Source organism: Schistocerca piceifrons, chromosome X (genome assembly GCF_021461385.2).
Source record: "Schistocerca piceifrons isolate TAMUIC-IGC-003096 chromosome X, iqSchPice1.1, whole genome shotgun sequence".
Classification (NCBI taxonomy): Eukaryota; Metazoa; Arthropoda; class Insecta; order Orthoptera; family Acrididae; genus Schistocerca; species Schistocerca piceifrons.
In genome coordinates this window covers 288,333,462-288,358,363 of record NC_060149.1, presented here as the reverse complement: position 1 = coordinate 288,358,363, position 24,902 = coordinate 288,333,462, and the positions used below count along the sequence as shown (strand labels likewise).

The window sequence follows — 24,902 nt, the reverse complement described above, 5'->3', positions numbered from 1 at the left end:
TTTTCAGTTATCATGTCGTATCTACTAAACTCTAATTTTAATGAAACAATTATATTTCGGCATCAGTCAGATGGTTGCTATTTCATCCAGTGCAAGGACGACGGTTAAAATATAGTCACCAGATTAAGGTAACTGATATATTGCATTTATCAGTATCAAGCATTGGCGAATCTTGTAGCAGCAAACAACGTGGCCATAAGGTTATGTTCCGTCCGGCATTTACACTGTCCAGCCACATTAATGTGACCACCGCGTATATTTGACGTCAACGCGCAGTAACCTCTCACAGACAGCAGATGGCAACTCTAGCAGTGGAGAGTATATAAAGCGTATCAGGGAGACGCGCAAGACAGTGCAGTCGTTGTCGTAATGTGGAAAGGGAGCGGTTTACCTGATGTCCAAAAGGGAGTAATCATTGGCTTTCGGCCAAGAGTGGAAGCATTTCTGAAACGGCTAAGTCTGTAAACTGTTCGCGTGCCGCTGTGGTTAAAGTATACGTGCAAGGCACTATGGCGCTATCCAAAACCGGCACCGAGGGAGCTGTGGTGCACCACGAGCCATAGATGATAAGGTGTGAACGATGGCTGCAGAGACACGTAGGGCGAATAGACGGTTCAATCCCGCGTCCAGCCATCCTGATTTAGGTTTTCCGTGATTTCCCTAAATCACTCCAGGCAAATGCCGGGATGGTTCCTCTGAAAGGGCACGGCCGACTTCCTTCCCCATCCTTCCCTAATACGATGAGATGGATGACCTTGCTGTCTAGTCTCCTTCCCCAAAACAACCCAACCCCAACCTTGGTGGTGGGGTGGTGGTGGTGGCGAATAGACGTGCAACTGTTGACCACCTGACCGCCCAAATGAAGGAGCTGCCAACAGTGTCTCCTCAACTTCCGTTCAGCGAACGTTGCTGTGTATGAGCATCCGCAGCAAGCGCCTGGTTCAAGCACCTATGCTGACTGCTGTTCATCGGCGACGAAGGCTGGAATTTGCGCGCCAGTATCGCAACTGGACGTCCACTGGGTGGCGACAGGTGGCCTTTTCAGATGAATCATGTTTCACGCTCCATCGAACAAGCAGCCGTTAGCATGTACGGCATGAAACGCCAGAAAAAGACTCTGCAATAATTGCCAGAATGAGTCCAGACCGAAGAGGGAAGCATTAGAGTTCGTGGCATTCCTTAGGTAATCTCGTCATTCTGGTAGGTACAATGGATCGACACAAGTATGCATCTACCCTTGTGGCCATGTCCACTCGTAGATGCAGTTTGATTTTTCTTGGCTCTGTGGTATCTACCAGCATGACAATGCAATGTATCACACAGCTCGCAGTGTGTGTGTGTGGTTCGAAGAGTACCAGGACGAGTTTACCGTACTCTCCTGGCCACTAAACTCCGCAGAATTAAACCCAATAGAGAATCTGCGGACCACCTCGAACAGGCTGTTCACGTCATTGATCTTCAATCGAGAAACCTAGAACAACTGGCCACGGCGTTGAGTCGTCCTGACTTCACATCCCTGTCGGTAACTACCACAACCTGACTGATTCTCTTCCTGCACGTCTCACAGAGGTCAGCGCTGCAAAAGTTGGTTATTCAGGCTTTTGACAGGTGCTCATATTACTGTGACTGGACAGTGCGTAATAAATAACAACCTGAATTAGCCACATCAACTTATATGAGAGTATTATTACTATTATTATTATTATTATTATTATTATTACTCATTCTTTCTTTACTTTCTCAGACGTTAAGTCTGGTTAAAAATGAAAAGTGACGCGGACCTTCATCAAGCGTCACTTCCTTTTAACTGTATGGTATGTGTTATATTGCATTTAGGAACTTTCGGGTAATTGAACATGTATCAATAATTACAGATTTCTGTAGTTGTATATATAAGTTTGGATGTAGCTGTATTGCATTGATGTACTGGTGGATATTGTGTGGTATGACTCCTGTAGTTGATAGTATAATTGGTATAATGTCAACTTTATCCTGATGCCACATGTCCTTGACTTCTTCAGCCAGTTGGATGTATTTTTCAATTTTTTCTCCTGTTTTCTTTTGTATATTTGTTGTATTGGGTATGGATATTTCGATTAGTTGTGTTAATTTCTTCTTTTTATTGGTGAGTATGATGTCAGGTTTGTTATGTGGTGTTGTTTTATCTGTTATAATGGTTCTGTTCCAGTATAATTTGTATTCATCGTTCTCCAGTACATTTTGTGGTGCATACTTGTATGTGGGAACATGTTGTTTTATAAGTTTATGTTGTAAGGCAAGCTGTTGATGTATTATTTTTGCTACATTGTCATGTCTTCTGGGGTATTCTGTATTTGCTAGTATTGTACATCCACTTGTGATGTGATCTACTGTTTCTGTTTGTTGTTTGCAAAGTCTGCATTTATCTGTTGTGGTATTGGGATCTTTAATAATATGCTTGCTGTAATATCTGGTGTTTATTGTTTGATCCTGTATTGCAATCATGAATCCTTCCGTCTCACTGTATATATAGTCTTTTCTTAGCCATGTGTTGGATGCGTCTTGATCGATGTGTGGCTGTGTTAGATGATACGGGTGCTTGCCATGTAGTGTTTTCTTTTTCCAATTTACTTTCTTCGTATCTGTTGATGTTATGTGATCTAAAGGGTTGTAGAAGTGGTTATGAAATTTCAGTGGTGTAGCCGATGTATTTATATGAGTGATTGCTTTGTGTATTTTGCTAGTTTCTGCTCGTTCTAGAAAGAATTTTCTTAAATTGTCTACCTGTCCATAATGTAGGTTTTTTATGTCGATAAATCCCCTTCCTCCTTCCTTTCTGCTTAATGTGAATCTTTCAGTTGCTGAATGTATGTGATGTGTTCTATATTTGTGGCATTGTGATCGTGTAAGTGTATTGAGTGCTTCTAGGTCTGTGTTACTCCATTTCACTACTCCAAATGAGTAGGTCAATATTGGTATAGCATAAGTATTTATAGCTTTTGTCTTGTTTCTTGCTGTCAATTCTGTTTTCAGTATTTTTGTTAGGCTTTGTCTATATTTTTCTTTTAGTTCTTCTTTAATATTTGTATTATCTATTCCTATGTTTTGTCTGTATCCTAGATATTTATAGGCATCTGTTTTTTCCATCGCTTCTATGCAGTCGCTGTGGTTATCCAATATGTAATCTTCTTGTTTAGCGTGTTTTCCCTTTTCTTACATTTGTCTGTTCCAAAAGCCATATTTATATCATTGCTGAATACTTCTGTTATCTTTAGTAATTGGTTGAGTTGTTGATTTGTTGCTGCCAGTAGTTTTAGATCATCCATGTATAGCAGATGTGTGATTTTGTGTGGGTATGTTCCAGTGATATTGTATCCATAATTTGTATTATTTAGCATGTTGGATAGTGGGTTCAGAGCAAGGCAGAACCAGAAAGGACTTACTGAGTCTCCTTGATATATTCCACGCTTAATCTGTATTGGCTGTGATGTGATATTATTTGAATTTGTTTGGATATTAAGTGTGGTTTTCCAATTTTTCATTACTATGTTTAGGAACTGTATCAATTTAGGATCTACTTTGTATATTTCCAATATTTGTAGTAACCATGAGTGGGGTACACTATCAAAAGCTTTTTGGTAATCAATGTATGCATAGTGTAGCGACCTTTGTTTAGTTTTAGCTTGATATGTCACCTCTGCATCTATTATCAGTTGCTCTTTACATCCTCGTGCTCCTTTGCAACAGCCTTTTTGTTCTTCAGTCATAATTTTATTCTGTGTTGTATGCGTCATTAATTTCTGTGTAATGACTGAAGTTAATATTTTGTATATTGTTGGTAGGCATGTTATGGGGCGATATTTAGCTGGGTTTGCTGTGTCTGCTTGATCTTTAGGTTTCAGATAAGTTATTCCATGTGTAAGTGTATCAGGAATGTGTATGGGTCTGCAATGTAACTGTTAAATAATTTAGTTAGATGTGAATGTGTTGAGGTGAATTTCTTTAGCCAGAAATTTGCTATTTAATCTTTTCCAGGGGCTTTCCAATTGTGAGTAGAATTAATTGCTTGGGTGACTTCATGTTGCAAAATTATCACTTCAGGCATTTGTGGTATCATCTTGTACGTATCTGTTTCTGCTTGTCTCCACCGTGCATGCCTGTTATGTTGTACCGGGTTTGACCATATGTTGCTTCAGAAGTGTTCCATGTCTTCTATGTTTGGTGGATTGTCTATTTTAATGTGTGTGTTATCTATTGTCTGGTAAAATTTCTTTTGGTTTGTGTTGAATGTTTGGTTTTGTTTCCTTCTATTTTCACTTCTTTTGTATCTTCTAAGTCGTTTGGCCAATGCTTGTAATTTCTGCTTCTTTTCATCTAATTGCTCTATCACTTCTTGTTGTGAGATTTTACGTAACCTTTTTCGTTTTTTTTCTGACTTTTCATTTGTTATAAATTGTGTTAGCTGTCCGATGTCTTTTCTCAGTCTTTCTATTCTGATCTTTTGCCTGTGTTGCCATGCTGGTTTTGTGGGTTTCTTCTGTGTGTTGGTTGGTTCTGATCTCTGCCTAGTGTGTATATTTAGTGTAGTGAGTGCTCCTACATAAACCAGTAGGTGTAACTCTTCCGTAGTTGTGTTTTCATTTATTTTTTTGTGTATGATTGTGTTGATAGTTTTTATTGTTGTTTCGACTTGTGGGTGATTTGGCGGTCTATGCAAGAATGGTCTAATGTCTGTATTAGTGTCTTTCTTTATTATTACGATTATTATTATTATTATTATTATTATTATTATTATTATTATTATTATAGTTACTACTATTATTCCTTTTAAGATTATTGTAGTGATAAATCGTTTGATGAAAGATTAGAAAAAAAGATGACGAGACTCGAACTTAATACGAGCACACTTCTAGTCAGTCCGCTTATAAAATCTCGCTAATGCCACTGCTCGACGGCCAGTTCTCTCGTATGTTATTCAACACTCTAGTAAAACTTTGAACTTCGATTTATCGAAATAAACTGAGAACCGCATCGTACTACAGCAGGATTTGTTACACGCATGTATGTACTGCAATCGTGTGAAAGCTATGTAAAATCGGTGACCTGTTTGGTGTGCTTCACGAAAGTAATATAGCAATCAAAGAGGATAGTTGGTAACGAGTCTATTCTTTAGCGACTTCACTGAAAAATTTTGTTTCATGCCTCGAGCTTAAGAACGTGAAATGCCTCTATTGAAGGTATGTAAAAAGCGACATCCCTTGTGTCGGTCTGAGGTAGCTCAGGAAACAACATTGTCCCACGATCCCTCAACGTTTTGACGTTTGAAACTTGAAATTCAAAGTATCAACCTAAACCTTCGATAAGACATTCGTTTCAAAACTACAGGAACCGGAAGTGGAGTCATAGCTGAAATTTTCATCCGAGGTTTAGACATTCCAACAGTCATTACAGGACACACCGGAAAAAAATTAATCATTCCCGGGAGACACCACCCTAATAACGTGTAGCGCCACCTCCAGCCTTTATAACGGCCTCAGTTCAGGGAGAAAGGGAGACCACAAGTTTCTTCAACTGTGCCAGGTCAAAGAGGATGGGAGACCACAAGTTTCTTAAGGTGTGCCCCTTTCCTTGATAATGGCCTCAAGTCAAAGGAGAAGGGAGACCACAAGTTTATTCAGGTGTGCCGTGTCCTGCTGAAGCCAGTCATCACACATAGACTTAATAATGGCCTCAGTTCAGAGAGGAAGGGAGACCACAAGCTTCTTCAGATGTGCCTTATACTGCTGAGGCCAGTCGTCACACCTAGCCATGATAATGGGCTCATTTCAGAGATGAAAATAGACCAGAAGTTTCTTCAGGGATGCCATATCCTGCTGAAGCCAGTCATCATGACTACCTTTGTTAGTGGCCTCAGTTTGCCAGCCGCTGTGGTCGAGCGGTTCTAGGCGCTTCAATCCAGAACCACGAGGCTGCTACCTACGGTCGCAGGTTCGAATCCTGCCTTAGGTTAGTTAGATTTAAGTAGTTCTAAGTCTAGGGGACTGATGACCTCAGATGTTAATTCCCTAATGCTTAAAGCCATTTGAACCATTTTTTGGCCCCACCTTCGAGAGGAACAGAGACCACAAGATTCTTCAGGTGTGCCGTATCTTGCTGAAAGGCTACATCTATATCTAGATACATACTCCTCAAGCCACAACATGTTGCATGGCGGAAGGTGCCTTGTACCACTACTAGTCATTTCCCTTACTGTTCCACTCGCTAATAGAACGAGGTAAAAAAGTGTCTGTATACCTCCGTATGAACCCCAATTTCTCCTATGTTATCCTCATGTTCCTTACGCAAAATGTATATTGGCGACGATAGAATCATTCTGCAGTCAGCTTCAAATATAGGTTCTCTAAATTTTCTCAATAGTTTTCCCTCCAGGGATTACCATTCGAGTTCCCAAGACATCTCCATAATACTTGCATGTTGACGGAGCCTACTGGTAAGAAATCTAGCAGTCCATCTGTGAATTGCTTAGATGTCTCCCTTTAATACGAATTGAAAAATGGGTCTCTCAGGTGTTGTATATGTGGCCTCCTTTACAGACGAACTCCACTTTCCTAAATTCTCCCAAGAAACCAAAGTAGACCAGTTTCCTTCGCTATCAGAATTCTTAAACATTCATTCCATTTCATATAGCTTTGTAACATTATGCCTAGATATTTAATCAACGTGACTGTATCAAGCAGCACACTTCTAATGCTGTATTAGAACATTACGTGACTGGTTTCCCTACTTATCTGCATTAACTCACATTTTCTACATTTAGAGCTAACTGCCATTCATCACGTTATCTCGAAATTTTGTGTAAGTCGTCTTGTATCCTTCTAACGTCACTCAACGATAACATCTTCCCATATGTCCTCATAGAGAGAGGGATCAGAAGTTTCTTCAGGTGTGTCATAACCTGCTGAAGCCAGTCATCGCTCCTGGCCTTGGTAATGGCCTCATTTAAGGAAGGAAGGGAGAGCACAAGTTTCTTCAGGAGTTTCACGTCTTAGTAAAGCCGCTCATCCCCCTTAATCTTGATAATGGCCTCAGTTCACAGAAGGAGGGAGACCACAAATTTATTCAGGTGCGCCATATCCTGTTATTGATGATTAGATCCCACACAGTTACCAGTTTTTGGGAATGTTATCTGAAACTATTCAGACAGTGTTCCAAAAAGTCACAGGCATTTTCTGTAGTGTTATGATAGTGTGCATCAGTGGACAGGAAGAAGATGCTGTGATATGCAAATAATTAGCTTTTCAGAGCTTTCACACAAGGTTGGCGCCGGTGGCGACACCTACAACGACATGAGGAAAGTTTCCAACCGATTTCTCATATACAAACAGCAGTTGACCGGCGTTGCCTGGTGAAACGTTGTTGTGATGCTTCGTGCAAGGAGGAGAAACGCGTACCATCACGTTTCCGACTTTGATAAAGATCGGATTGTAGCCTATCGCGATTGCGGTTTATCGTATCGCGACATTGCAGCTCGCGTTGGTCGAGATCCAATGACTGTGAGCAGAATATGGAATCGGTGGCTCAAATGGCTCTGAGCACTATGGGACTTAACATCTAAGGTCATCAGTCCCCTAGAACTTAGAACTACTTAAACCTAACTAACTTAAGGACGTCACACACATCCATGACCGAAGCAGGATTCGAACCTGCGACCGTAGCGGTCGCGTGGTTGCAGACTGAAGCGCCTAGAACCGCTCGGCCACACAGGCCGGCATGGAATCGGTGGGTTCAGGAGGGTAATAAGGAACGCCGTGCTGGATCCCAACGGCCTCGTATCACTAGCAGTCGAGATGACAGGCATCTTATCCGCATGGCTGTAACGGATCGTGCAGCCACGTCTCGATCCCTGAGTCAACAGATGGGGACTTTAGCAAGACATCAACCATTTGCACGAACAGTCCGACGACGTTTGTAGCGGCGTGGACTATCAGCTCGGAGACCATGGCTGCGGTTACCCTTGACGCCGCATCACAGACAGGAGCGCCTGCGATGGTGTACTCAACGACGAACCTGAGTGCACGAAAGGCAAAACGGCCTTTTTTCGGATGAATCCAGGTTCTGTTTACAGCATCATGATGGTCGCATCCGTGTTTGGCGACATCACGGTGAACGCACATTGGAAGCGTGTATTCGTCATCGCCATACTGGCGTATTACCCGCGCGTGATGGTATGGGGTGCCATAGGTTACACGTCTCGGTCACCTCTTGTTCGCATTGACGCACTTTGAACAGCGGACGGTACATTTCAGATGTGTTACGACCCGTGGCTCTACGCTTCATTCAATCCCTGAAAATCCCTACATTTCAGCAGGATAATGCACGACCGCATGTTGCAGGTCCTGTACGGGCCTTTCTGGATACAGAAAATGTTCGGCCGCTGCCCTGGCCAGCACATTCTCCAGATCTCTCACCAATTGAAAACGTCTGGTCAATGGTGGCCGAGCAACTGGCTCGTCACAATACCCCAGTCACTACTCTTGATGAACTGTGGTATCGTGTTGAAGATGCATGGGCAGCTGTACCTGTACATGCCATCCAAGCTCTGTTTGACTCAATGCTCAGGCGTATCAATGCCGTTATTACGGCCAGAGGTGTTTGTTCTGGTTACTGATTTCTCAGGATCTATGCACCCAAACTGCGTGATAATGTAATCACATGTCAGTTCTAGTATAATATATTTGTCCAATGAATACCCGTTTATTATCTGCATTTCTTCTTGGTGTTGCAATTTTAATGGCCAGTAGTGTAATAGTGTGTGTATATCTTTGTAACTTGCAGACGCAAGCGCGGCGGGGGTGGATCAGGATACGCTGCGCGTGCCCAGCCAGAGCTCTGTGCACGACCAGGAGCGCGACCACGACCGCGACGCGTCTCCCGGGTCGTCCGCCGCCGCGTCGGCGGCCGACGCCCCAGCATCACCCAGCGTGCGCCGCAGCGGCAGTGAACGGCTCAAGGACAGCGCGCGGGCTCTGCTGAAGCGCGTCGACAGCCTCAAGGCGCGCCGCCGCAAGCGCCTGCACCGCGAGGCCGCCGTCGTCCAGGGCCCGCAGGTATGTTCTGTGTCACACCCTGAATACCGACCGAATGGTGTACTATTTGTGCACCGTCCATCTAAAAACTTCCGAGACTGATTATATTCCTGGTGTATACGGACGTCAGCACAGCAAGTACGGTGCCATCTTGAACTAAAAATTTCAAGTAGCATATACATGAAATATACTCGCAATTGCAAATATGGACAGCCAGCAGCTGTACAATGGAATGGCGACAACGAACATTTGTGCCGGAGAGGGACTCGAACCACGATTTCCCTCTTATCGCAAGTGGTCACCTTACCATTAGGCCATCCGAACACGCTCCACGGCCAGACCCAGACTACCATATATCGTCGACTATGTGTCTAATATCTGCTCTCGTACATTCGTTATGGATATTCCCGTACATGGGAAATATTTTAATTGAAAGTCGCTTGCCTGGTGTCGGCGAATAAATACGATATTGCAGTTCCTGTATTATTCATAAATGCGATGCGGTGTGCCAATATTTGCATGCATGCATCTCCGAAGGAACATTGTATCGTAATTCTGAAGAAAAAGCACTGCAATGTCGTAAACAACATATGAGCATTCGGCCAGTCAGTTGTGAGCAGCCTATGTTAAGTAATGGACGTGCGGCCCTAGTGTGTCACAAAACGCATTGGAGTAACAGCTCTAGGTCAACATTCTCCAGAGCCGGCCGAAGTGGCCGTGCGGTTAAAGGCGCTGCAGTCTGGAACCGCAAGACCGCTACGGTCGCAGGTTCGAATCCTGCCTCGGGCATGGATGTTTGTGATGTCCTTAGGTTAGTTAGATTTAACTAGTTCTAAGTTCTAGGGGACTAATGACCTCAGCAGTTGAGTCCCATAGTGCTCAGAGCCATTTGAACCATTTTTTTTTTTTTTTTTTTACGATAATGCAAAACGAGCTGCCCTTCCTTGGACGTTTTCCATGTCCTACGTTAAACCTATCTGGTAAGGATCCCATACCGCACGGCAGTACTCCTACAGAGGACGGACAAGCGTGTTGTAGACAGCCTCTTCAGTAGACCTGTTGTATCTTCTTGGTGCTCTACCAATAAAACACAGTCTTTTATTTGCCTTCTGCACAACATTATCTATGTGATCGCTGAAATTTAAGTCTTTCGTAATGGTAATTCCTAGATATTTAGTTGAATTGAGGGCCTTTAGATTTGTGTGATCTATCATGTAACCTAAATTTAAAAGATTGATTTTAGTACACATGGGGATGACCTCACAATTTTCCTTATTTAGAGCCGGTTGCCACTTATTGCACCATACAGATATCGTGTCTTAGTCAGTTTGCAATTGGTTTTTGATCTTCTGATGAGTGTACTAGACGATAAATGACAGCATTATATACAAACAATCAAAGACGCCTGGAACAGCAGAGGGCCTCTAATACTTCCTTGGTGAACGCCAGATTGAGCTTTCTGTGCGTTCTACTCAAATGGGGGGGGGGGGGGGGGGGGAGGCTATGTAGAACATCTGAAGCATTAAAACCGCCACCTTTTCTCTGTTTTTTTTTTATTTTTTATTAATCCGGTCTCCAAACTTTTCGGACCGAGCGAGGTAGCGCAGTGGCTAACACACTGGATTCCATCGGGCCCTGGGGCTTTGTTCAGTTTTAACGATTTCATCTGTTTTTCGACGCCACTGACACTAAGATTTATTTCACTCGCCTTTCAGGAGTGGGAGAATTTAACTGGGGCAGTACTGCAGAGTTTTGCTTTGTAAAGGAACATTTGAAGGTGGAGGAAAGCGCCAGCCGCTGTGACCGAGCGGTTCTAGGCGTTTCAGTCTGGAACCGGGCGACCGCTACGGTCGCAGGTTCGAATCCTGCCTCTGGCTGGATGTGTGTGATGTCCTTAGGTTAGTTAGGTTTAAGTAGTTCTAAGTTCTAGGGGACTGATGGCCTCAGATGTTACGTCCCATAGTGCTCAGAGCCATTTGAACCATTTTTTTGAACGGAGGTAAGCACTTCTGCTTTAGCTTTGCTACTTTCAACGTCTGTTTCTGTTTCTGTCTTGTCCAAGAGTGTCTCGACACTACTTTCTGCTACTAACAGCCTTTACATAAGACCACAATTTCTCTGTGTTCCGTGAAAGATCATTCGACAACGTTCTGCTACTAGTCACTGAAGGCTTCACGCATTGCTGCTTTGACAGCCAAACGCATTTCATTCAGCATCTTTCTATAAATAGCCCTATGCTTTCTTTTATATCTATTATGCAGTAGTCTCCCTTTGTTTAGAAGTTTCTTTAGAGTTACTGTATACCATGGAGGCTCTCTCATTTCATAACTATTCTACTGGGTACGTATCTATCCAGAGTATGGTCAGCGGTTCCTTTAAACTTGAGCCACAGTTCCTCTACATGCTCCTATCCTGAGCTAAAAGTTTTAAGTTCCTCATTGAGATATGAAACTACTGCTTATTTGTCTGGTTTGTTGAACATATCAATTCTTCTACTTGTTTTAGGTGCTCTTTGAACATTGAGACAAAAAAGAAACACATGACGCACCATGAAGGAATATCCGAATGGGATTGGAATCGCTAGACGTTTTGTACATGTACAGACAAACAAATGATTGCAATTTCATAAAAACTGAGTAATTTATACAAGAGAAACAGATTCACAAATTGAGCGAGTCACTAACGTATTGGTCCACGTCTGGTCCTAATGCAAGCAATTATTCGGCTTGACAGTGACAGAATTGTTGGATGTCCTCCGGAGACATATAGTGGCAAATTCTGACCAATTATTTCGTCAATATCCCGAGCTGGTTGAAGGGTGTTCTCCATAATGCTCCAAAAGTTCTCAGTTTAGGGCAGATCCGGCGACGTTGCTGGCCAAGGTACGGTTTGGCCTGCATGAAGATAAACAATAGAGCCTCTCGTCGTGTGCGGGCAGGCATTATCTTGCTGAAATGGAAGTCCCGGGTGGCTTGCCATTAAGGGCAACAAAACGGGGCGTAGAATATCGTCGACGTACAGCTGTGCTGTGAGGATTCTGCGGGCTGTGAAATGAAACGTCACCCAAGACCACCACGCCTGGTTGTCGAAACATATGACGGGCAACAGTCACATTGGTATCTCATTGTTATCTGGGACGTCTCCAGACACATGTTCACTGCTCATCAAGGCTCATTTCCAAGCGGGACTTTTCACCGAAGACAATTCTACTCCAGTCAGTGAGAGTCCAGGCCGAAGATACAATCCTGTGGGTTATCTAACCAAGTTTGCAACAGGACAGAAAATTTCCTGGCGGGCATGACGCAACACGTTATCTTGAATGGACTCATCGACAGATCGTGAAGTAATTCTGTTGTGCCCCAGCAGAGCGTAATAGGAGCGTTGGTGTTCATATTATATGCTCATATTAATGAGTTTGCGGATAATATTGGTTGCAGTATCAGGCGTTTCGCAGATGATGCACTTACCTATGAGGGTCATCTCTCGATTAAAATTGTAGTAATATCCAGTCAGATCGCGGCAATGAATCAACCTGGTGCAAATAATAGCAGTTAGCTCAAAACTGTAAGCGTTCGATGCCTGAGATCTGCAGTTCGCGCTTTTAGGCATCCTGTCCTGTCACGCTATGTGGCTCCGGACACATTTACGATCCTGCAAGAAATACGGCTCGTTTCTCGTGTCTCAGGAGAGATCGTGGCCAGTCCCTTAAAATACCACGCTGTTACCATGTGTAACACCTGTACAACAAAATATCGACAGTACATTTGCACCAATATACCAAATTAAATGAACAAGAGTGCAAGTAAATAATGACTACAGCTGACAATGCCTGAACTTGAATTGCGGGTTAGCAGAGTTTTATTCATTAATGTTTAATCTATTCGAGATCTGGAATGCTGGCCTAACTAAAATTTGTCACAATCGGCTTTTTACGTCGGACCGTATTTAATCGAAGTTCATACTCAACTTCATTGATTACCGAGTAATCTTCCCTCGTTAGTGCACTGTTCAAGTTCAAATTCACATTAACACTTAAAAAGCTTTAAGTCGTAACAAAATGCCTCAGAGTTCTTCTCTTCACACTTATGAATTAAAATCCACAAAAATGAAGTACTGGTAAATGTTCCAGATTCCGGAATTCGGCACAAGTGTGGCAAAATGTGAAAGTCACTACTCACAGCCCACGAGATTTTCTTCGTATCGCAACGGCGAAACAAAGTGAGAATGTGAACAGAAGGGAAATCACTTAGTCACGTCGTCCAAAGTTGAAGAGTTCAGCTGACCTAGTGTCCATGCACGCCTCCTTCCGTTGTCGTATACACGTGCACTCTCGCCCCTCGTGGCGTAACATCAGTTGCGACTTTCCAGAATACAAAATGATCAAGAACTCCGAGTTGATAAATGTTGGTGTTATAAATTACGGATGAACGGGTGGTCTTTTTCACAAAGGTCATTTTGAGACCTCACAAATAATGGTAAGTCTATTATTTCTCAATAAATAATAATAGAAAACAGAATGCAACAATGCGCGCGTAAAGCTCAAGACCGTAAAAGTGTTGTTCACTAACAAGGAATATGTCCAATGCGGCTGTTTTTTTGTTAATTTCTACGTATTAGTACTCTTATAAAAATATATTTTATAACTAAGAACAGTTTATTTATACATTTTGGGTAGGTAAGGTAATGTGTGTTCACGATACTTGGGCGCACACAGTCTAGTTACCTATTTGGTAGATAGTCACATGACATAATGAGCAATAAGACATCGAATGACTTCTCAGCACGAAACATTTAAATGTTTAAGGTTTAATCTACCCTCTCCTTCCTACTTCCATTTACTGTCCACAGTAAAGTCTTTTATGAAGATTCGAGAGGGGCGAAGATTACAATAAACTCTCAAGTTTGCTTAGCTTGTCACGCTGAGATGGCTCCAGTTCTTCTTGTTTCAGATTCTGAGTGTTGAAGCTGAAAATCTCAGAATTTAGGTGCTCACTGTTGGATTGAACTAAACAAATTTGAAGATTGTTGTTGCAGACTTCTTGTGTTTATGTAAATATACTTTCACATTTTAGTGTATCATACATCTATTGATTTTTCGCATTAGCAAAGCCGAAATTACATTGTTCGCACAAAAATGCGTCCGATTACATCAGAGGCATGCTTACCACTCTCACACTCTGCGGAAATAACGATATTCCAAAGGATTTACAATCTTTCTTAACAAATGAATTTCTATTAGTTTCTGTTACATTGTTAATTTCGATTATTATTTCATAAATGAATCCAGAAATAAACATAGTAAACAGTACAGGATTGCGTAATTAATAATATAAATTTTAAGTGTGCCAATAATTCGTAATTTCAAATGTTTCTAAAAAAATTTTAACTGTTCATTCAGTGCTAGTATTTATCGATTATAACATCGAAACTAAAATATTTAATAAGGTAATTCCTTTTCATAAATTTTAACTTGAAATATAATATACTGTGTGTAAAATTATATGAAAGTTTTCAGAAAAGCAATTGAGATAATATTGATCTGTCCAATATTCGAAAAATAATACTGGTATCGACAACTACTGTTGAGGAAAGGTAATGCTAGAGGATGATGTCTCGTTACAAAGTGAATTAATGTGTTTATGCATTACTAAAACAGCTGTAACTTTCGTAGCTTTTATCATATCGACTGTTATTCTTTCCAGCGATTTGTTTATTTTGGTTTACATAGATATTTTATTGATTTGATAGAACAGGAGTTACGATCACGTGTCACAATGCATTGCTTAGTTCGTATTGTCAGTGGATATGACCATTGAGCTCTGGCTGGTCACATCGGCCAAGAAGAACTAAAGCTACACTCTTAACTTTCGCCACCTGCTAAAAGCTCTGCATGGTTCACCCCAACTCGCTATCTTCATTGGGTGTAGCGCCACCCTCTCTTGACGCACACAGCCACCATTGCAATCTGGCGTATATTTACTTGTCATCCTGCATGGTGTAACACTATTATCTAGCGACGATAGCTTGAGGCGCATTGTTTGCAAACGTAATCCTCTACTTTAATATTTTCTCACGACTTTGTGATACAGAGCACATGGGGTAGGGTAGCGATAAAACGCAGGATTCCGGCAGAGAGGACAATGGTTTCAGTCGTAACCCGGCAGATTTTTCAATTTTGTTCATAGAAACCCCACCGAATGTCCCGTCGCCGTACAAGCTCCTAATTATGCATTCATTAATACACAGGCAACTTTGCTCTATGTGATTTACTCGCTCTCACTGTAAATTAAATGCAGAAACTATTGTGAATCTTTTATCCGTAGTGAATACCGGATGATGACACATTTATTACTGCAACGTCTTCTGTGGACGAAAGCCTTGCCCTGTAGTCAAAACTACCTTAACCTATACTTTGAGAGGAAGGCATGCGTGAAATCTGTCTGTTAACAGTGTAATATCTTTTGCGTCTCGTTACATATTCTAACTGATTAGATGTTTATATTGGAATCAGCATGACATTCACTAACAGGGCTGTTATTCTGCCAGACAAATGTCCAATTTTGAGTGGAAATTTAAGTGTCTAGAGAACCTTTTGAAGATTTGAATTCACATGAAAGATTAAAATTGTGCTCTATTCTTATATATTAACAGTCCGGTTACTTATATTTACAAACTTGTTTTTTGTGTTAACGTACTGCATTCTCAGAAAGGGTACCTGTACGAATAACTGTATCCTTTCATTCATTCAAATACTCTGTTTCAGAATAGTCAGAAGCTAGTTCTCACTTACATGTGGCTTTTATATGAAGTTAATTAACCGCACTGACAGTTAGTTTGCAGTCAGATGTTATTACTTGGTAATAAATACGTAACGAACATATTTCCGTGAAAGTCAGGCATGATGATCAGTCACACAAATGCGAGTTTTAAAATGTGTATTTACAGGGCATACATTGTAATTTGATGTAATGTCGTCTCTAATGATATGTTACTGACTCTTATGTAGATATGTATCAGTCACAAAACAACAGTGGACATTTTAGAATTGTTTACAAAACTACGCAATAAATGCCACTTACTGTTGACGTTTTTTCCTCACAGTCAGGAAAACTGGTTTATAAATGAATAATTTCACCAAATAATACTGCTACTATACCTAACAACTAATTTTCCTTCCTTTAATTACATTAATTATTTAATCTACATTGGGGCTTTGTTAACGTCATTGGATTGATGGTGCGCTTGAGAATTCTCTGTGGACTGTCATTTGTACATAGATCCCACACTTTACCCATTAGGTTTAAAAACACATTAAAGTTGGTAAAGTGAAAAATTAGGTGTTCTGTAGTATCCCACGGTAGGAGTATAATCAGAGGGGTCCTGTCTAATGTAACTGTGGAGAACAGGCTTGATATTGGGATGGATTTTGGTAAACGGAAAAGGAGTACAAGATTTGGATATGGGCTGTGCTGTATGATATAGAAGAAAGGGATAAGAAAAGATGTAGAGTGAAGGAAAAATCCTGATGCGTGGTGGAACAGGAAGGGAACAGCTACAGTTGATACGACAGGTAATATGGAGGCTGATTTCATTAAATGGCATAGGGAGAAAGATGAAGTTCTGTAGCGAGAGGATGTTAAAGGAAATTAAAGCAAAAACATTAGGATTCTTGGAGTAGAGTCTGTGTGTGTTGTAGGGTATACGGAAGTGTTCAGTGTGAGCGAGAAGAGATGGAAATTGGATGAGGTGGTAAGGGTCTATGTGTGAAAAGGTAAATGGATGCGATACTCAAGCCGAAGTACATGTGATTCAGGGATTTGGAGGGAAGACCGAAATTTCTTGAAGTTGATATACGAGCAACATTGACATAGGAGAGGATAGGTCGGGCCCTGGTTTCGTAAATGTTGAGGATAGTAGGGAGGGAGGGGGGGGGGGCGGGGGAACCGCCATGTTCGGCCAGTTAGCAGCTTTAATCTATTTTTGGGCCTTCTGTTGCATGATTAGCACGTGTAATTTCCACGTTAGTTTCCGATCGAACCGTAGTCCGGGCTTTATGTGGCTTTATGTGGAGGAGCTATTGGGAAAACCAGAAGGAAATTATGGATTGTAAGGTAGAGGGATAAAAAAGCGAATAAGTGTAGTGAACAAAGTGCTGAAGAGGAGGTTGTTCAGGAATATCGGCAGTGTGCAGGATATAAAGGAAAGGGAAGAGGACACAGCGTTGGGGCACATCCGCAGTAGAACGGAAAGTTCCACAAACAACATTTTCTATTAAGTAGTTCCGTCATGTTTTCTAGATCAGCGAATTCGTTGCGCATAAGGTTTTGCCACTTATTTCCATTTGAGCTTAACCCTCTAATTAACGGTGCTACTGTCAAGTAACACTGATTTCCAAAAGCCAGTGTTCGAACACTAGAGAGTTCTAATGCGTTCCAACGAGCAGCGATTCCCTCAGTCATCTATTGACTACACACAGCTGGCAGCACCTATCTTCGTAGCGCGATATTTTGTATCGAGATCGCACATAAACGTCAGGTTGTAATCAGAGTGATCAGTGCTGTTATTGAGCTCACCACATACATTTACAATGATTTACATAAAAAGATAGTAATATTTTAGGCACTGGTAAGTCATAATACCTTCTGAGAAACACTCTAAATTTTTAAATAAATAAAAGTAAGTTTATATAACCACGTCAGTATACTCAGAAAACCCATTTATTTAAAAAAAAACCTAAAATAATTTTTTTCGGAATTTTAAATCAGGGCCAAGTAAAGTTTCAATGCGGCTTTTTAATTTCACCAAGAAACTCACAGCTTCAATTTTGTTTCTGTTTAAATACTTGATAGTTAACCTATTTGCAGTTCCTAATTGACCATTAACTTCTATTTGGCATAAGAAAGTTATATTATTCTTGAAGAATCAAGTTTGCCAAGATCGCTAGTAATTCTTTTTGTTACTATTACCATTTTGACAGATCTACACTGTCATTGTCGGATCCTGTAATATTATTAGATGTACATGTGGCTTTCAGTATTGTACAGCGCATAACAAATATGTTTTGTCTCTACTGTCGAGAAACAGCCGTTGCATCCTTGCACTTCGTTCTACTGTATCTTTTTCTGGAATATCTTCCCGAGAGTTAATCCATTCAGTAATTAAATAATTTATCTCACTCAGCTCAGGATTTTCGTCTTGCGCAAATTTGGCAGGTAGTACCATTTTTCTTAAATGTTACAGCAATTACATCGAAGAAAAAAATTACGTTTCTTCATTTCTTAGTAAACAGAAAGAAGAGCCCTGTTACATGGTGTTTATTATGAGGGTGAGTCAAATAAAAACCTTAAATTTGTAATGACAAATCGATATGTTCCGCCGTTATCCTGAAGTTGGTAAGCGTGCTGCAAACAGCGTGCAGAATGGCCTGTAGGTGGCAGCATAGTGCAGATACACACATACCGTCGCAGCATCAGTATAAAGATGGCCGCCCCACTTGCGACTCGCACCAGGGAAGAACAGCGTTCTGTTATTCGGTTTTTGCGTAGTGAAGGTGTGAAACCTATTGAAATTCATCGACGAATGAAGGTTCAGTACGGTGATGCATGTTTGTCACAGCAGCAAGTCTACGAATGGAGTAGGAAGTTCGCAAATGGTGTGGCTTCAGTGGAAGATGCTCTTCGTCCAGGTCAGGCACAACGAGTTGTGACTCCACAGAACCTTGCAGCAGTTGAAGCCATAGTGAAGGAAAACCGCCGAATGACACTGAATGACATTGCAGCATGTTTACAGATTAGTCATGGCTCAGCACACCACATTGTGCATGAAGTGCTCCAGTTTCACAAAGTGTCTTCTAGATGGGTGCCACGGCAGCTGACTCCTGAAATGAGAGAATGGCGTGTTGATGCTTGTGAAGAACTTCTTCGGCGCTTTGAACGAGAAGGTGATGGTTTCCTTGTAAGAATCGTTACTGTGGAAGACACCTGGGTTCACGTCCACCAACCGGAAACGAAGAGAGCGAGCAAGGAATGGCGTCATTCCTCATCACCAAAGTGATTTCCATATGTTTGGACCACTCAAAGACGCAATGAGAGGAAAGAAGTTCCGTTCTGATGAAGAGGTACGCCACGCGGTTCATGATTGGTTGCGCGGACTACCAAAAGATTTTTTTCTAAAGGAATTTATGCACTTTGTAAGCTCTGGAAGACTTGCATTGAGCGTGGGGGAGATTATGTTGAAAAGTGATACAGCTTTGTACCACTTCTGCACAATAAATAATATTTTAAAAAATATTTAAGGTTTTCGTTTGACTCACCCTCGTGCATTATAAGACTTGTTGACGTAGCTGTAAAATAATAATATAAAAGATGCATTTACCTCTTAATGTCTGCTAAGACTTTAACAACAAATTTTCCAGATAGGAATAAAAGTTTAGATAAGTGGCTCTGAGGATGTGCTAGTACCAGATCATGAATTATGTGCTCGCTTCAGTAATGCCTCATTGTTCACAGCTGGAGGTGTCGCTGTCAGACTCGGAGGTCGGTCCGACGAGCTGGCGCGCCCAACATGACAAGGTGAGTACCAACTGGCCACCGCTGTTCGCTCTTGTTGTTAAGGGAAAACTAGCGAATCTTTGCTGTGGCTTGTGGAGCAGGTTCCCTCAGCATGCCGGACGCTTCAGCACCCAATTTTATAAGCTACTAGCATTGGACTATGGCCTAATACGCAGTTCTTAACAGCGATACATGCGCAACCGTCGTTGACGAACCTCTTGTACGCTGTCAACATTAACAAGATTTCCGCTATCTACAGCTACATGATTACTCTGCAATTCACATTTAAGTGCTTGGCAGAGGGTTCATCGAACCACAATCATACTATCTCCCTACCATTCCACTCCAGAACAGCGCGCGGGAAAATCGAACACCTAAGCCTTTCCGTTCGAGCTCTGATTTCTCATATTTTATTTTGATGATCATTCCTACCTATGTAGGTTGGGATCAACAAAATATTTTCGCATTCGGAAGAGAAAGTTGGTGACTGAAATTTCGTAAATAGATCTCGCGACGACGAAAAAGTCTTTGCTTTAATGACTTCCATCCCAACTCGCGTATCATATCTGCCACACTCTCTCCCCTATTACGTGATAATACAAAACGAGCTGCCCTTTTTTTGCACCCTTTCGATGTCCTCCGTCAATCCCACCTGGTAAGGATCCCACGCGCAGCAATATTCTAACAGAGGACGAACGAGTGTAGTGTAAGCTGTCTCTTTAGTGGACTTGTTGCATCTTCTAAGTGTCCTGCCAATGAAACCCAACCTTTGGATCACCTTCCCCACAACATTATCTATGTGGTCTTTCCAAATGAAGTTGTTCGTAATTTTAACACCCAGGTACTTAGTTGAATTGACAACCTTGAGAATTGTACTATTTATCGAGTAATCGAATTCCAACGGATTTCTTTTGGAACTCATGTAGATCACCTCACACTTTTCGTTATTTAGCGTTTGCCACCCGCCACACCGTACAGCAATCTTTTCTAAATCGCTTTGCAACTGATACTGGTCTTCGGATGACCTTACAAGACGGTAAATTACAGCATCATCTGCGAACAACCCAAGAGAACTGCTCAGATTGTCACCCAGGTTATTTATATAGATCAGGAATAGCAGAGGTCTCAGGACGCTTCCCTGGGGACACCTGACATCATTTCAGTTTTACTTGATGATTTGCCGTCTATTACTACGAACTGCGACCTTCCTGACAGGAAATCACGAATCCAGTCGCACAACTGAGACGATGCCCCATAGGCCCGCAGCTTGATTAGAAGTCGCTTGTGAGGAACGGTGTCAAAACCTTTCGGGAAATCTAGAAATACGGAATCAGCTTGAGATCCCCCGTCTTGTCTGGCAGCCATTACAAAGTCACACGTGCATCTGCGCGCGTGTCATGTACGAGAAAAAGATACTGTTCGTTCCATAGACCCGTAGTGAGGAGATCCTCTATGATGTGGAACATGTTAGAAAAACAAAATTGCGTAGTACACATTTACAAAAAACTGATCTGCTAATGCTCTTTCCACAGATCTCGAGAACATGATCCTCATGGATGTGACAAATTCATTAATTTTATACATTTTTTCTTTTATATACCAACGAAAAAGCTCACCACGAACCTTAACTGCGTACGCGGTGTACATGAGGAATTCAATATTCAAGAATACGAAAGAAACGATCATTCGAAGCAAAAGAAGTCTAGGAAACATGGGCTCTATAATACATATCTTAAGAACTTTAAGTGCTTCTTCATCTTAGATACTGTGGAACAAATCTCTTCTACTCAGTGCTCTTTTCTTTCCATGTTTTAGAGGTGGTAGCATTGACCAAAATAAGAAAAAAATATCCAGTAAACATAGGCCCTGAAGTGCACACCTTAAGAGCTATGAACACTTGTTCATATTCGCTGCTGTGCAACACACCTCTTCCACTTAGCAAGTGCTCATAGCTCTTAAGGCATGCATTTTAGAGTATATATTTTCTAGACTATTTTGCTTCGAATTATCGTCCTTGTTGTATCCCTGAGTACTGACCATCCATCCTGGAACACCCTGTATACGATACCGTGCATAACATAATTCCATTTCTATTGCAACCAATCCAGACGTAGAAAACACACCCTGTCTATTGAGAAACAGTAATTAGAATACCCAATTCTCAGAACTGGCTTCTGGGAGGCATTTATGATACAAATAATTCGTATTAGACGCCTTAGCCCAGAAAACTTCAGCTTCAATTAACGAGTTGTCCCAAAATGTGATACAGTTCGACATCATAGAAAGAAAGTAATTTAAGTAAGCCAGTTCTTTATTTTCGCATCTGCTATTTCTTACATCATTGACAGCACATATAATTTTTTTATGTTACAGCAGTTCTGTCAAGTACACCTCTCAAATTAGTTTATTACCAAGTTTTAATCTCAAGAATTTAACACAGTCGGCATCTTTTCTCCTTGCGTCCTCGTCTATTATACTTACGTTGTATGGAAACCTTCTTGCTGGTTCCGAACTGCAGGCAGTGTCTTCTTTCAAAATTTAGTGGTTGTGGAGTAGCAAATGCGCCAATAATTGGTTGATTATCGTGATAGTAGTTTTACAGATCCAGATTGTGGACAAGAAAAATGACATTGATGACGTTACTGAGAGAATAAAAGAGATGTAGATGTGGCATACTGTAAAAAAGAAAAATAGAGCTTCAGCTAATATTAGAAGCCTAATGCCTCAGACACTCTCTTTTTTTTTATGAATCGTGGACCCGGTTTCAAAACCAATTGGGATCTGTTAGGCTATCCTAACGTAGTCAGATCCACGTCACATCGGCATAATTTCTTCAAGATCGTTTTCCTCCTACGTCCTCCTTAAAACTGGATTGCCGTTTTGTTTGAAATAACCTCGTTGTCGTCAAGACATTCGGCACCGAGTACAAGAGGAGCCAAGTATGATGTCTTCCATCACCACAAACAAGGGGCTCCTGAAAGGGCGGTTCAAAGCATGCTCTTTGTTCTACGGGAGAGAGAAGTTCGTTCTCTGTTTATTTGTGTGCGGGTGGCGTCTGGTGTTATATAACTCGTATTGCAGTAACCGTAAAATATGCGCTTTAAAAGTTTATGACCACTCTTCGATTACTGTCGTGCCATTACTTGATTGACTGAATCCTTGTTCGTATTGCTGAACATAGTGACAGTTTCTAATATCCGATTCTCATCAATTAGGCTATCATAATTTAGGTGTATCCATGTTACACCAAAGTAATACCGGGATAATTTCTTCAAGATCGGTTTCCTTGAAGCCTTGTTGAAATTGTGCTTCTGGTTTGTTTGAAATATTCTCGTTGTTACAAAGAGAGAGGGTGAAACCTGCAGCCTACTGTCTTCGAGTAACACAAGGACGTCGCGGAGGTTAAAGTTCCCACCAAATGAACCGTTCACCAAGCAGTGAGAAAACGCAGAGAGGTTTTTCAAATTTAACATAGTTTGTTATTAATACCCTGTTTACTCATGTAATTTGGGGCGATCGACGCCCCGGCTTTGGAGATCGACCTTACGGCTCGCGACCAGCAGCTGGTGTTGCGCCGTAAGCTGATTGGGATGTGGGCTGCTGAGTGGCGTGGCATGACAGCCACGAATAAACTGCGGGCTGTCAAGGGGACGACCGATGTGTGGCGCTCCTCCCTGCGGGCTTCTCGCAGCGACTAGGTAGTCCTGTGTCGGCTGCGCATCGGCCATGCATACCTGACGCACGGCCATCTGTTGCGTCAGGAGGATCCCCCCTTGTGTCGGTGTGGGTCCCGGCTGACGGTCGGCCACATTTTGCTGGAGTGTCCTCGACTGCGCACACTCCGGCAATCTTTTAATCTCCCGGGCACTTTGGCTTTGGTTTTATCCGACGATGCCTCCATGGCTGACAATGTTTTGCATTTTATCCGTAGTAGTCCTTTTTATGGTTCGATTTAGGGAGGTCCTGCGCCTTTCCCTTTCTGTGTCTTTTGTCCTAGTGTCTGTTGCTGTTCTGGTGTGCCGTCAGATGGTTGACTCTTTCCCTTTTTTTTTCTCGTGGTCAGTCACCCTGTCTCCGGCCATCCTCCTTTCTTCTGTTTCTTTCTGTCTGGTGTTCCTCTGTCCTGTTCTTGTCTGTAGTGTTTGTTGCTGCATTTGTGTTCTTTTAGCGCCTGGGGGGACGTTTCCTCCCCCTTTGGTTTTTACCTGCTCCGTAGATTTTCGGCTCGCCTGATTTTGGAATGGGGGACTGATGACCTTCGCTGTTTAGTCCCCCTTAAACATCCCAACAACCACCACAACCACCACCACTCATGTAATTATCCTGTTGTATCGCGCAAAATTCTTCCATGAAGTTACCTCTGAAAGACGTTTAGCAAACACTATTAATGTGAGTAGAAACTGGGAGAACATACATACATATCCTGCGGTCACAAGATGCTTCTGCAAACTGCCACCATTCCTTTGTGTTCTGTGCTCGGTTCCTCCAGGTGTCTTCAATCTCCAGGGCTGTCAGATCCTTCGCCAGGTCGTCTATCCAGTGCTGCCTTGGTCGTCCTATGGGGCATCTGGTGCTTGTTTCCCCCTCAAATGCTTTCTTCCCCAGTATTTCTTGTCGCATACAGGCTACATGGCCTGCCCACTGGATTCTTTTGCTCTTCAACTTCCGTAGCATTGTTGGATGTTGCATCAAGATGTAGATTTCGTCATACCTCCTCCTTCATTCTCCTCCATCTAAGATTGGTCCCCATATTTTCCTCATTACTTTCCTTTCAAATATTAACAGTTTCTCCTTTTGGCGTTTTGTCATTCTCCAGGTTTCTGAACCGTGCATGACTCCTGGACATATCACTGTCTTATAGATTCTCATTTTGGTATTCGTTGATATACATTTTGAGCTGAACGTCTCCCTGAGCGAATACATACATTTCATTCCTCATGCTATTCTTTTCTTGATGTCCATTTCTATGTTGTTGTTTCTGGCAAACCACGTTTTGAATTCGTGGACTCTCTTAGACCTCATGCCATCTATCTCAAGAAATTCTTACTGTTTTTACCTTATTCCTAATTTCATAAACTCTTTTTTGTCGTGAGTCACCTTTAGCCCAACTTTCTGTGCGTAATTTTTCCGATAAATTTGTTTCAACTCATGGACTGATTCACTTAGTTGTACTATATCATCTGCGTATGCGAGACAATTGAAATTATCATTCATCTGTACTCCAGCCCGTACCTGTTGCCTACATTCTCTTATTACTTTCTCAAACATGACCGTGAACAGAACATAT

The 24,902-nt window shown here is 41.9% G+C and overlaps 1 protein-coding gene across 1 annotated transcript in view; it reads left to right on the top strand.

Annotated features, from left to right (window-relative positions):
• Positions 1–24,902, top strand: part of LOC124722314 (rho GTPase-activating protein 7) — a 558,315-nt gene that overhangs the window by 411,585 nt on the left and 121,828 nt on the right. The window contains exons 8-10 of the mRNA XM_047247494.1: positions 8,815–8,898; positions 8,950–9,086; positions 19,574–19,636. Of these exons, the coding sequence (XP_047103450.1) occupies positions 8,815–8,898; positions 8,950–9,086; positions 19,574–19,636 (284 nt within the window). The remainder of the gene's footprint in view (positions 1–8,814; positions 8,899–8,949; positions 9,087–19,573; positions 19,637–24,902) is intronic.